General features: G+C 45.3%; 1 protein-coding gene across 1 annotated transcript in view; it reads left to right on the top strand.

The window, feature by feature from the left end:
• The first annotated feature begins 7649 nt into the window (after positions 1–7649).
• The window catches only part of LOC113406397 (trifunctional purine biosynthetic protein adenosine-3-like), a 42754-nt gene continuing 35737 nt past the window's right edge, over positions 7650–14666 (top strand). The window contains 4 exon segments of the mRNA XM_026651078.1: positions 7650–7794; positions 9815–9910; positions 12143–12317; positions 13929–14040. Of these exon segments, the coding sequence (XP_026506863.1) occupies positions 7650–7794; positions 9815–9910; positions 12143–12317; positions 13929–14040 (528 nt within the window).

Below are 14666 nucleotides of genomic sequence, written 5' to 3'. Positions count from 1 at the left end.
AAGTTGGCAGACAGGTCTGTCTCAAAGGAATGTGTGCTCTGCTTAATTTGCATTTAAGCAGTAAACAGAGTCATCAAGCAGGTAGGGAAACAAAGTATCCTCAATTAGATGAGGAAAAAGCAGCAGGGAATATCCTTCCATATAGACTCTCTTGTCTCCCGAATGTCATCTGGAGATGCATTCACAGCCAGAGCTGGCTCTAGGTTTTTTGCTGCCCCAAGCAAAAAAATTTTTGGCTGCCCCCACGCCAGCCCTGGACTCTCTCTCTCCCCTCCCCCCCCAACTGCACCCTCCTGCCACCCCAGCCCTGGGTCACTGGTAACTCGCTCCCAGGGCGGGTCATTCAGCAGGAATTTTGGATGTGCACAGAACACAGACAGGATTGGTTCCCATATGGTCACAGAACTGCAGTAAAGTGGAACAATTTTCAGCTTGTGTGATTGGAGGATATCTGGATGCATATTATAAGACTGTCCTACATAAATGAGGAAAAGTTGAGGTGCCTTTATTATTCTTTTGTTCCAGTCTTTGTTTCTATGGGGAATTTGCCAATGCAATATCACTGTCTTCCTTTTAAACAAATAAAACCAAAACTAAAAAAAAAAAAAAGCAATGGCTGTTGAAAATAGCAATTCCAGTCCTAATAACCACTGGGAAGCATTTCTTGCTCAATTTATTCTACTTTTTCTACAGCAAGTTACAGTGGATCAGTATATTTGATTTGGGAGAAATAAAGTAACAGCTGCCCAAATTGAGCTTGAACACTTCAAAATTCAGGAGTGCTCAGATCTGGAAGGCAGGTGCTAGATTCCCTTTCTGAATATTAGCTAAATCTGGAAAGGAAAAATCAATTTCTGCTTCCATGGCTCAGAAGTGTAAATCCTCCTACGTGCCTGGTACTGTATCTAAAGCTGCCCAGGTCCAGAGCCTCCCCTCCCTTACTTTTCATTTTAAATTCTAGTGGGATCCACGTACCTCCCTTGCTAGGCTTCAGATAGAGAGGTGCACTGTCCATTTAGTCCACCCAATTCTTTCTTTGGGGGAGAGCCCAGGGCTGGGGCGGCAGGAGGTGCGGGGGCGGGGGGGAAGAGCCCAGGGCTGGGGTGGCAGGAGATGCAGGTGGGGGGAGAGCCCGGGGCAGCAGGGGGGTGCAGGTGGGGGCCAGAGCTGGGGCAGCAGGGTGTGCAGGTGTGGGGGGGAGAAGAGCCCAGGGCTGGGGCGGCAGGAAATGCGGTTGGGGGGAGAGCCCAGGGCTGGGGTGGCAGGAGATGCTGGTGGGAGGAGAGCCCAGGGCTGGGGCAACATGGGGGTGCGGGGGGAGCCCAGGGCTGGGGTGGGGGGCAGCAAAAAACCTAGAGCTGGCTCTGTCCCTACCATTCACAGCAAGCTGCAGCATGAGGTTTCAGTTCCACACTCCTTCCGCCTCCCTTTCCTGTTAATTGCAGCCTGACCTAAGAAGTTTGATCAGTAAGACTGCTGAAAGTGTATGGTGAGAAACTACTTTGCTTGATTCTGATATAGTTTAAGTTAAGCACCATCAGAGTTGTAACTTTATTTTCTTGTAACCATTTCTGATTTATGCCTCGTTACTTGTACATCACTTAAAATCTCTCTTTGTAGTGAATAAACTTACTTTATTGTTTTATCTAGGCCAATGTGTTTAAACTGAAGTGTCTGGGAAACTCCATTTGAGGTGGCAGGTTCTGTGCAAATTATTTCTTTTAAAGCAATAACAGACTTTTATATAAACTTGTATTGTCCAGGAGAGGGGTGGGTATTACAGGACATACATTTCTGGGGGGAAATCTAATATTGGGGGTGTGTTGGAGTCACCTGCAGTATAACCAAGGTTGGTAAGAGCCCAGGTGTGGCTGGCTGCAGCACACACACAGACATAGCTTGGAATGACTTTCATGCTGGAGGCTACAGCAGCAGCAAAGCATTGTAAAAGGCACCCCAGGTTAGAGGGCAGGAGGGACACAGCAACTCATTAGTCTGGATTGTACCCTGATATGTTGCTTTTCCTGTTGCATTTTTGCCACTTTGTTCTCTTGAAGTAAATTACACCAATTTATGTTGCTTATGCTGTTTTATGAATATGCAATTTATACCATCACTTACATCCCCTCTGAATCTGGCCCTGTGTAGTCAGTTTGTTCTCCTTTTGTTTGATCTGTATATGAAAACTGCAGCAAACCTAAACATTTACATGAAGTGGAAATGATGCCATGGAAGAAGTGTTTTTGTTTGGGTGTTAGACATTTCAACAGTTTGTGTCTCTTATTTTCTCTCTGTTTATTATTGTATGTCTGTCTGTCTCTTTCTTATCCTACCTAAGGAAATGACTTAAGTCAGATAATTGCAGTATGTTGTGGGCAGTTAGAATGAATGCAAATTTTCAGTATCTCCCTCTTATGTGATTGGGTAGAAGAAGACATGGTTTCAGAATTGTGTGGATTCTTGTTGTGATCTACACTGCAGGATCCCTGTGAATGTAAGAAGAAATTGCTTAAATATCTACAGACCAAATTCTGCCTCAGCAGTTGTATGCTTGTTTGATCGGATTTCAACTAAGGAATCTCCCTCTGTTTGTCATTCACTAGAAGAAAGAAAAAGAGATGTGTGACTTGACAGGTGATGTTTAAGCTTATTGTAATGTGCATGGCTTTTTACACTGTGATGCTAAAATCTGGCATCTGTCCATCAATATGTAAGGAATTGGAAGGTGTGCATGTGTGGGATTATCCTGTTGTTTGTTAATGTAAATTTATTTATTTTAATGATGTGAGAGGAATGTATTGCATTTTAGAGACACACACTTTTATTTCTCACTGCCTCAGTGTGTGCCTGCTTTTAAGAAGTTCACACACAGGTCTTGCTCAGTGATATATCAGCACGTTTTGATTTATTTTTCTGTAAACAACTGTAGTATTAGAAACATGGTGTTAGTCACGTCTCTTAATGCACTACTGGAAAGTGTTCAAATACTATGGCGGTGAGGATGGTATAAGAACCTATAAAGAATGGAATAGAACATATTACTTATTGTGTACCTATCTCCAACACTGAATAAACCTCATTTTATTTTCCACAGGGTTAAAAGGTTCCATGTCATAATTCAGGATTAAAGGAAAAACACTTAACTTTAATATGTGCTAGATATTGGAGATTTTAAACAAATCTAAAAGTGTATTTATATTACTGATTTGAGATTGTGGGGAGTTACACATGCACATCAAGGAATGACTCTTCAATATTAATTTAAAGAATGTCTCTCCCATCCTCTGACATCAGAAAAGAACAGTTTTTAACTTCTGTACTGTTACCAAAGATGTTTGTTTTATTGTTATAGAAAGTTGCCTTGAGATTCATTACTTGAAAAGGGCCATAAATGTGCAGTTAAATGACACAGACTGATGAGTACATTGACTAATGTCTCAGTTCAGAAATTATAATCTTTGTTTTTATAGGGAATGGGGAATATAGAGTTTGTGTGGATTACCAGCAAAAATACAGAACTGATTGGTGGAGAAGTAATGCCATATTATTTGTTGCTCTCCTGTAAGAAATTCAAAGAATGGAGACTAACAAATGTTACATAGGTTTTTGGGGGGCATCCTGTTTTATATTGTTTTGTTTTTAAAAGGAGTGAGTCACCTGCATTACCAGCAGGAGTTAAAGTAAGGGGGAGTACAGCTCTCCCTCTTCTGCTAAAAGGAGAATGGGAGCACACGCCCTCCTTCTTGTCCTTCTCCATGGCTTGGAGAGCTTAGCTCCCCAAGAGCTTGTCGTCCTTGGCTATGGGATCCGCTGTCATCACACAGAAGAATTTGAACTGGGAGCAGGAGGAAGGGGTTGTATCTGGCTGGGGAGTTTCTGGAATCATTAAATGGAGCAGTACTGCCTGATGTGGCAAGCAGAGGTGTCTCAGCTGGGAGTCCCCATCATATCTCCTCTAAAGTAAGTTCTGTTCTTCCACTAGCTCCCTTTCCTGCCAAGATGCCTTTAAGTTGACTGCAAGAAGGGGGGAAGGGAGAGGAAAGCACTCTCATTTTTTCTTCTTTATGATAAGCATGAAGGGGTTTCTGCTTGTGTGTGTTTTCCCTGCCTCCCACCCTCCATTAGAAATTTAGATCTATTCTACCTTGAAAGACTCTACTGAACTAGTGAAATTATGATGGGTCAAGAAGAGGTTGAAAACTGAATAATTGTGAGGGGAGAGGATTTAAATCAATTTTTTAAAAACTTTTTTAGTTAACAGCTATTTAATTCCAGTGTGTACTGAGCATTTGGGATAAATGATGTTTTTGTTAAAATGTCATCAAATTCAACCTTTGGTTTATTGTGAGCTCTCTCATCCTTTAATCAGTACTGTAAAACACACACCCCAGGAAAGTCTTCCAGCAACAACAGGGAAGATCAGACCTAACATTTCTGATATAGCTAAGACCAAAGGGAGGGGCAGGAAAAATCAAACTTTTCATAAAGAAGCAAAAAAGGGAAGAACCCAACTTTTAAATTTTTTTGCACAAAGTTAACTTTATTTCAAGGTAATCTAATATACGTATTTAGTGTGTCTAATGTATAGTACCCTTACTCTGAAAAAAAGAAAAAAAAATGGAAAAGACTTATATAAAGTAATCCTTTTCCCTGTAGATGCAGAAGAAAGTCCCCTAAAAGAGGGTATATAAAACTTTTTAAAGTGGACATTATACTTGATCAGCTCAGTCATTTTGGAAATGTATATAATCAATCATTATTTTATCGATATTGGTGCCATCTCTGCTAGGAACCAAAATCTCCTTCCTAAAAGGTTACAGTTTACTAAAATCTGTTCTTAAACATAATGCTTTTGTATTTAAATATTGTCTCTGATTTTGTTTGTCAGCTATACAGTAAGCTCCCCACAGATCATCTGTTCCTGAGAAAGAGCAATGTTGTGTTGGTTGGAAAGCTGACATTTTTATGGTGTTCTTAATTTATTATGTATTTCATGGCTATAGATTGGTTAATGTCAATAGTATCTATCTTAAAGGTCATATTCTGGGATTGGTTTTGTTCATGACATTTATATGTGCCCATTTTAATTTCATATTGGAAAAACTAAATCAGCAGATGTAAAATACATTGCATATTCTAGTGTTTCTGAAATACATCAAAACAAATCTGCCAAGAAATACTATTGAGATAACAATTTTAAATGTCAGTGTACAGTAACTCCTCACTTAACGTTGTAGTTATGTTCCTGAAAAATGCAACTTTAAGTGAAACGATGTTAAGCGAATCCAATTTCTCCATAAGAATGAATGTAAATGGGGGGGTTAGGTTCCAGAGAAATTTTTTTTTTGCCATATAGTACAGTACTATAGTTGGGAGGTGCCCCTGCCTTCCCCACACAGGCACAGCCCACTGGCACTGGAGACAATGAGGCAGGCAAGGAGGCTGAAGGTGCTGTAGGCTAGGAGAAGCACGGTGCGCAGCGGCAGGGGCGGGGGCTCAACCCACCCACCAGGGGCGGGGAGCTCAACCCTCGGCCCACCCACTCCACCCCTTCCCCTAAGCCCCGACCCTTAACCCACCTCTTCTTCCCCCCTTTATCCCCCTTTACTCCGCACGCCGTGTCCTCGCGCCTCCCTCCCCTGTCTCCTGCCCGCAGCAATCAGCTGGTTTGTGGCGTTCGGGAGGGAGGGGGAGCCTGTGCGCCAAGTCCTCGCTCCTCCCCCCTCCCTCCTGCCCCCTGAATGTCACAAGCCAGCTGATTGCTGGGGGCAGGAGGAGGGGGAAGGTGCTGATCTGCGGGGTCTGCCGGCAGGCGGGAGGGGCTGTGGGGGGAGGCGTAGGGGAGCTGATAGGGGAGCTGCTAGCTGTGGACAAAGCAGGCAGCCAAACGACGTTCTAGCGAAGCATTGCACAACTTTAAATGGAGCATGTTCTGTAATTGAGCAGGGATGTAAGATCGAAACAACGTTAAGCGAGAGGACATTAAGTGGGGAGTTACTGTATTTGGGGGGAAACAGCAGGTGTATTCAGCACATTATTCAGTCTAAGCAGCATTCTTACTGATTTTTATAGTTTGACAATTGCTGTTTTTAAAAAATTACATATTTTAGTGCTCATTAAAGTTTCTGGATTGACATCCTCCATATTGAAGACCACCTTAAAGGTAAGTTAAAAACAGCATTTGTATAAGCTTTCCCACACTGCCAATGTGCCTCAGTACTTCTGTGGAGGAACCAGACCTAGGTGGGTAGTTCAGTCTCTACACCAGGGATCGGCAACCTTTGGCACATGGCCCGCCAGGGTAAGCACTCTGGGGGGGCGGGGCCAAACCTGCCGCGTCCACAGCTTCGGCTGATCGTGGCTCCCACTGGCCGTGGTTCAGCCCCAATGGGGGCTGCGGGAAGCGGCACGGGCCAAGTGGGAGCCGGGATCGGCCGAACCTGCAGACGCAGCAGGTAAACAAACCAGCCCGCCTGCCAAGGGGCTTGCCAAAGGTTGCCGATCCCTGCTCTACACTTTGGCCTGTATACTTAAGGGATTAAATCTTGACCCCATTGAAGTCAATGGTAAAACTTCCACTGACTTCAGTTGGTCCATGATTTCACCCAGAAGGCCAACACTGTTGCCAATCAATACCATGTGTGATGGTGTATTTTTGTCACCTGAATACTTATATGCTGGGAACTAGACTGAGGCCATAGGCGTGCGCACGGGGTGTGCCAGGTGTGCCCAGGTACATCCTAATACCTGCGGGCCGGATCCGGCCCCTCAGGGCTTTGGATCCGGCCTGTGGGATTTGCCCCCCGTGGTGCTGCAGGCCCCACGCCGCTCTCAGAAGCGGCCGGCACAGCACCACATCCCGGGGGCAGAGGGCTCCATGCGTTGCTCCAGGCACCGCCCTCCGCAGCTCCCATTGGCTGGGAACGGGGAACCGTGGCCAATGGGAGCTTCGGGGGAGGTACCTGGAGGTGTGGCAAGGGCAGCGCGCAGAGCCCTGTGCCCCCTCTCCCCCCCCCAGGGGCCGCTCAGGGACATGGTGAGAAGCGCGGCATGGGGCCAGGGCAGGCAGGCAGGGAACGCGCTGCTGCAGTCAAGCGGCACCGGGCTGGAGCCCGAACCCCTCCTGCACCCCGCCCCCCAACTCCCTGCCCTGAGCCCCCTGCCTGCATCTCGCACCCCTCCTGCACCCCAACCCCCTGCCCTGAGCCCCCTGCCTGCATCTCGCACCCCTCCTGCACCCCAACCCCCTGCCCTGAACCCTCTGCCTGCACCCCGTACCCCTCCTGCACCCCAACTCCCTGCCCCGAGCCCCCTGCCGCACCCGTCCTGCACCCCAACCCCCTGCCCTGAGCCCCCTCCTGCACCCCGCACCTCTCCTGCACCCCGCACCCCTCCTGTGCCTCAATCCCTTGCCCTGAGCCCCTTCCTGCACACTGCATCCCCTCCCACACCCCCTCCCACACCCCCACCTTTATGATGTTCGCCTTTAAAAAAAAAAATTCCCTGGGTGCACACCCTAATGAAATGTGCTGTGCACGCCTATGACTGAGGCTACCAATTATGAGTGGCTGTTAGAGACATAATTCATATGTTTTGTTTTTTCCCATAGGACTCTGAAATAAGTACAGTGACTGGCTTTTCACAGACTGATGGCTGATCGAGTGCTTGTGATTGGCAGTGGAGGCAGAGAGCACGCTCTGGCCTGGAAATTGGCACAATCTCCACATGTACAACAAGTGCTAGTTGCTCCAGGAAATGCAGGAACAGCTGATAATGGAAAGATTTCAAATTCAGGTAATAGAAAGCAAATAAATGATATTTCAAGCTGTGCACGTATATAGATGTGTGAATATAAACAAAAACTGTTCAATATTATATGTTGAATCAGTAGAAATTAACAGTGTGTCTTTTATTCTTTTCCACAAATTATACCACATGCAAATAATTTTTGCTGTCTGTTTTTTTTGAATGGTCAGATTATCTGATAAAACACTTACTCCTGGGGGCATTCTGTGCATGCACAGCATTTATGTCCCCTGCAAATTTCTTTGCTTCCCTGCAGAAAAATGGCTTTCTGACAGGGAAGCAAAGGGAAGGCACTAGAGCAGTCATGCAACCCTGCCCAGCAGTATGTTTCAGGTGCCTAGAGCAGCTGGCAGAGAGATAAATCACTGTGGGGCAGGAGACGGGACTGGGGAAGACCTGGCTGGTGGCTCCTACCCTCTGCCGGGCTCAGCTGTTAGTCACAGCTGGGCTGGGGAGGATGGGACTTCCTCTTCCCCTGTACGGCATCTGGGGCTGGGTCAGACCCCCCCCCCCCCCCGATTTCTCCCCTGGTTGCAGAAAATTTTGCAAAACTCCACCCACCCACCCACCCTCCTCCGCTTCCTGCACTTATCGCTCCTCAGCTGCATGGGGACAAATAGATTCCTCACAAGGCATATTAATACAGAACTTTGTGTAATTCATTTAAATGACAATACAGAATTGTATTTCCTGCACCTGTCAGAAGCAGTGCAAAGACTTGGGGGAGTCAGGGGTAATGGAAGAGCTGAGGGAGAGGGAAGGAGCATAGCGGTGTGGGTGGGAGGTTTTGCTTTGAGGGGGGGATTATTAGGGTGTTGGGAAGCCTCCCCCATGCAGATCCTGGCTGACCCCAAGCCTCTCCCATTCAGTCAGGCATATCTACCCCTGTCCCCACACCCCTCATCTCCATGGGTCTCTGCAGCCCCTCTCCACTGTCCCCAGGCTCAACACTGTCACCCATTAGCTCCTGAGCCCATGCTCCAGTCTGACCCCCGAGTAGCCATTCTGAACCGCAGTCTGTGGCCCCCCCGCAGCCCTGTGTGCCCCACTCTGTCCTAACCTGGCTCTGCGAACAGGGTGCTGTGATGAACTCTTACTCCTGGGGGAATTCTACAGCACTGGGTATAGAATTTTGTATTTTCCTGCATAAAATACATTTTGCCTAAGAAGTGCTGCAGTTCCGTCTTCCGCCCACCAGAGGCAGCTCTGGTGCTAGAACGCCTTTTTATTTTTAAAAAGAACAGGAGTACTTGTGGCACCTTAGAGACTAACAAATTTGTTAGTCTCTAAGGCCTGGTCTACACTAACCCCCCCACTTCGGACTAAGGTACGCAAATTCAGCTACGTTAATAACGTAGCTGAATTCGAAGTACCTTAGTCCGAACTTACCGCGGTCCAGACGCGGCAGGAAGGCTCCCCCGTCGATGCTGCGTACTCCGCTCGCCGAGCTGGAGTACCAGCGTTGACGGCGAGCACTTCTGGGATCGATCCGGGATCGATTTATCGCGTCTTAACCAGACGCGATAAATTGAACTCAGAACATCGATTGCTTACATCCGGACCCGGATGTAAGTGTAGACGTACCCTAAGGTGCCACGAGTACTCCTGTTCTTTTTGTGGATACAGACTAACACGGCTGCTACTCTGAACCCTTTTTATTTTTAAAATGTGCTAGTCCATTTGTATAAACATGTTTTTAAAATGTTTACTTGGGCTACCCAAAATAAACATAGCGTAATTAATATTTAATGACTGTATATTTATCAGATATTGTGCATAACTTTCAGTTATCTATTCTGGACTCCATTTTTAGTTCTATTTCAGTTTTGATAACGTCTGTAAGGGCTTAACACCCTTTAAGTTGTTCAGCTCTCCTTTTGCCTATAATATCCTATTCCAACACTGTATTGTCACTGTTTGGGGGTGGAATTATAACCTCCTTTGTCTTTGATTCAGTGTACAAGTGTTTTATACTTGTAACTTAATTATATATCTTTATTCTTTTCAGCTGTGTTAGTCAGCAATCATACTATCCTTGCCCAGTTCTGCAAAGACCATAACATTGGACTTGTGGTAGTTGGACCAGAGGCACACTTGGGAGCTGGTAAGGTTAGAATAAATTCTCTTGTTAAATTCAAGGCATTTGGCTTTTTCTATCTTAAAAGAAAAATAATCATATTGAAGTTTTAAACTGTATTCAATCCTTAATTTAACTGAAGTGTAAGAATATTCTAGGTTTTTCTCTATACTGTACATGTAAGATTATTTTATGTCTAATTTTTGCTTCATAGCTGTGTACGTTAGACATCATGTGGGAAATGTGCAGTAACTGAATGATCTCACTACAAGGCTTTGTAAAATAAGATTAAAAGTCTCTTGAAACCAAATGATGAAACAGGTAGCTTAATCCATTTGTAAAATAACATTTTGAGCATTAAACTGTTCACTATAGCAAAGGACGTAGCAGGCTGCTTGGATGGTGCTTTGGGAGGTACTTAAGAACATAAAAACAGCCCTACTGGGTCAGACCAATGATCCATCTAGCCCAGTATCCTGTCTTCTGACAGGGGCCAATGTCAGGTGCTTCAGAGGGAATGAACAGAACAGGTAATTAACAAGTGATCCATCTCCTGTCTCCCATTCCCAGCTTTTGGCAAACAGAGGGGTAAGGACACTATCCCTGCCCTCCTTGGCTAATAGCCCTTGATAGAATCGATCCTCCATGAACGTATCTAGTTCTTTTTTGCCTCTATATAAAACCACATCTTGAATTCTGCATGCAGATCTGGTTGCTCCATCTCAAAAAGGATATATTGGAATTGGAGAAAGTACAGAAAAGGGGAACAAAAATGATTAGGGACTTTTCAGCTTGGAAAAGAAACTACTAAGGGGGGATATGATAGTAGTCTATAAAATCACGACTGGTATGGAGAAAGTAAATAAGGAAGTGTTATTTACTCCTCATAACACAAGAACTAGGGGGCACCAAATGAAATGTAGGCTTCCATGCTAACAGCGCCCTGAATATTTTCAAATGAGGGATGAGAACAAAAATAAAATGGTAATAAAGCACACAAACCCATCAATAATGTAAAGATGTTATAGAATAACGGCCTTCACCAAACAAGGACACTCCACTAGAGAAGTAGATTGCATTATGGAATGGGTCACCCAAATACCCTGAGAGAACCTGCTTCAATTCAGAAGAAAAGAACCCTCCAACACACCCTCCTAGTTGTCACCTACCACCCCACAATGGCACACACAGGGAATATCATTAAACAATTACGGCTTATACTTGATGGGGATCACATCCTGAAAGAAATCTTTCCTGAACCCCCTCTTCTGGCCTTCAAACAACCCCCCCAACCTTTCCAAGCTCATTGTCAAAAGCAAGCTCCCCACAGCTCAGGACACTCCAACTCAAAGCAGCACCAGACCCTGGCATAACAACAGATGCAAAACCTGCAGATATAGCTCCACTGCTACGATGATCAACTCCCAGCACAACGCTTCTTTCAAGATCCATGGGTCCTACACATGCCTCTCACAATATGTAATGTACCTTATCCAGCGCACTAAATGCCCCAATAACAACTGAGTGGGTGAAACAAGACCGTCACTATGTCTTGAATTCACACAGAAAAATGACAAAAGACAAAAAGACCGCGTCACCTGTGGGTGAACACTTTTCATGAAATGATCACTCCATATCTGACCTCTCAGTTCTCATCCTCAAAGGAAACCTGCACAACACCTTCAAAAGTTGAGCCTGGGAGCTTAAATTCATAACATTGCTAGACACTAAAAATTATGGTCTTAATAAAGAAACTGGATTTATGGCTTATTACAACAATGTATAACCCATTAACCCCCCTTTTTTTGTCCTATGACCGGAGAGTTGTTAACAGGCCACTTCACCTTGAATGGTCTCTTAGAATATGTGTTAACTACTTATGCTAAACAATCTGTCCCACCTTGTATTTACTTCTGACACTCTTGAATACCTTTCCCAGACCTGAAGAAGAGCTCTGTATAAGCGCGAAAGCTTGTCTCTCTCTCTCTCCAGCAGAAGTTGGTCCAATAAAAGATGTTACCTCACCCACCTTTTTTCTATTATAGCAGTGGTTTTCAACCTTTTTTTTCATTTGTGGACGTCTAAAACATTTTGAATGGAGGTATGGACCCCTTTGGAAATATTAGACACAGTCTGCAGACCCACAGGGGTCTGCGGACCATAGGTTGAAAACCACGGTCTTATAGAATAAAAAGGCCATCTTAGGTAGACATTTGAATATTTGAGTGCATTTATCTTTTGGTACTTTTCAATTACTAGGAATTGTGGATGACTTGATGTCAGCTGGAGTTAGATGTTTTGGTCCCTCAGCCAAGGCAACTCAGCTAGAGACCAATACAAGCTTTGCCAAAGCCTTTCTGGATTGTCATAGGATCCCAACAGCAAGATGGAAAGCATTTGCCAATCCTCAAGAAGCTTGTAGCTTTATTACCAGGTAAACCATCCGTCACTTGAAGCTTATTCACTTTTTCAAGTATCTTGTATATTTGGTCTTACCCATGGGTGGTGAGTATAATAGGCCAGGGAAGGCTAAACCTCCCCTGGCAGAGCCGCTGCGGCGGGACAGTGGGTTGCGGGTTTTTGCTTATTATGTGCTACGCAGGTTCCAGGGCAGCTGAGGCGGCGGTATCTGCTATTCAGTTTCCTGGGTTCATCAGTAATCTCCCTGGACTCCAGAGAGATTACTGAAGAACCCTGGAAGCTGAGTAGCAGATACTGCCTCCTCAGCTGCCCCGAACCTGCATAGTACATATAAAAAGCTCAGCATTCATCTGCTGGGCGTCTGGGGGTCTCGGGAGGCGAGGCGCACTGCCTTTCCCATTCTCCAGCTCGGGTTGGTCATCCAGCACAGCGAGGCCAGCCCGGGGCTCCTCCGTTGGCGACGGGAGTGGATTGGGGTTCCGCTAGCCCGGGGCTTCTCCGGCCACAGGAGGAGGGGCGCAGGGCACCTGCCATGCATTGAGTCCACAAATTGTGTTTTCTTTTATGTCATGTATTACATGTGGTAGTATCAATGAGAACAGGCATTTAAAAATAAAATCTTTCTTCTTACTAATTTTACCCAAACAAGTTCTACTACACTATTTTCTATTACAGTTATGCAAAGGAACTTTGATATGTAAACCATAAAAGAACCTACAACATAAAGAAGAAAAGCAATCCCAGATTGGCATGCCATGCACTGCAGAATATGAGCTTTTTGTGCTTGCTCCTGCTTCTAATTGAAGTCAAGAATTGGGCTTTGTGTCAGTGGATTAAAATATGAAAAAGAAAACGTGCGATATCCGAAAATGTGTGTCTGTTTGCATGCTGGTGTTCTGAATAATCTGTTCAAATATTCCATTTAGTTTTGCTATCCACAGGGCTGGCTCCAGGCACCAGCTCAGCAAGCAGGTGCTTGGGGTGGCGAAGGGGAAGGGGCGGCACGTCCGGCTCTTCGGCTGCGGGTCCCTCTCGGAGGGAAGGACCTGCCGCCGAATAAGAAAGCGGCGTGGTGGAGCTGCCGCCAAAGTGCCACCGATCGTGATTGCGGCATTTTATTTTATTATTTTTCCGCCGCTTGGGGCGGCAAAAACCCTGGAGCCGGCCCTGGCTATCCAATATCTGAGGGAGGAGGAAAGATGTATAAAATGTGGTTAAGCTATCTTTCGGAATTGGATAATGAATCATTTTATGCTCAACGAATACATGCTGTAATGTTGAGTAAAAGACACCATATTCCTCATGTAACAAAGTAGCTGAATCCCTGCTTTAAGTGCAAAACTCAGCATTAATTATGACTGTGACCTGCACAGTGAGCGAATGTCAGAGCCCGCACTAGTTCTCAGGAGTTCCTGGTTGCCAGTCCTGTGCTTAGGCCACAAGACCACATTAAGTCTATCTGAAAATATGACATGTAAGATTGGCACAAGCAGGTACATTTTAATGTATAATTCCTCAGAAAAAGGGGAAAATTTTCTAAGTGTTCAACTTAGAAATTTACCTTTTAGAGGATGCATTGGAGATGTCTGATCCTGACTCTAATGTGCCCTGCCATCACTTATAGCACAGACTTTCCTGCACTGGTTATAAAGGCTAGTGGCCAAGCTGCTAGAAAAGAAATAATTATTGCAGCCAGCAAAGAGGAAGCCTGCAGAGCTGTGCAAGAGATTTTGCAGGTAAGCTACCCTTTGTTTAACTACTGTGAGGTTTGATTCTCGTTGCCTGGTGACCTGGAAGAAATGAATTTGAGGATTTCACTCTGTTCTCTAGCCCAAGCAGACAAGTGTTTTTCATCACAAAACCCACCACTTTGTTGGGCTGAGAGCTGAATGGACCTTGAAACTGAATTATTTTCTTAACCTAAGGAGGTTCCCTGCAGCTCAGGGCTGGTGTACTGGGAAGCTTATTCTGCTGCTGTCTATGCTGTACCTGTTCTCTGGGTAAACGGAAGGCTTCAGTCACCAAAACTGTCTGTTTCTTGTGACTGTGGGCCATTTTCTTGATGCCTTGCCCAGGCACATATCTGGGCAGAGTTCCTCTGGGTGGCATCTATTGATTCCTTTGACCCTTTCTCATGGCAATGGGTGTTGACCAGTGTTCTCTGCTCAGTTTCCCCCTCTAGATGCCTCATTTTGTATCTGTGATCTTCACCCCTGTTTTTTTGTCCCGTATGTAATCAATTAAGTTCTGGGTTCTGTGGTGCCTCTCTGATCTGAGGGGGGTGGTCTTTTCATTGCTTTGGTTGTCTCTGCCCAGAATCCCAGGATTAACATAAGCTGGCTCTTTTCATATACACCTCTAC

Source organism: Terrapene carolina, unplaced genomic scaffold (assembly GCF_002925995.2).
Source record: "Terrapene carolina triunguis isolate 2854851 unplaced genomic scaffold, T_m_triunguis-2.0 Scaffold30, whole genome shotgun sequence".
Taxonomy (NCBI): domain Eukaryota; kingdom Metazoa; phylum Chordata; order Testudines; family Emydidae; genus Terrapene; species Terrapene triunguis.
The sequence above is the reverse complement of the archived record's forward strand: the minus strand, read 5'-3'. Positions and strand labels throughout refer to the sequence as shown.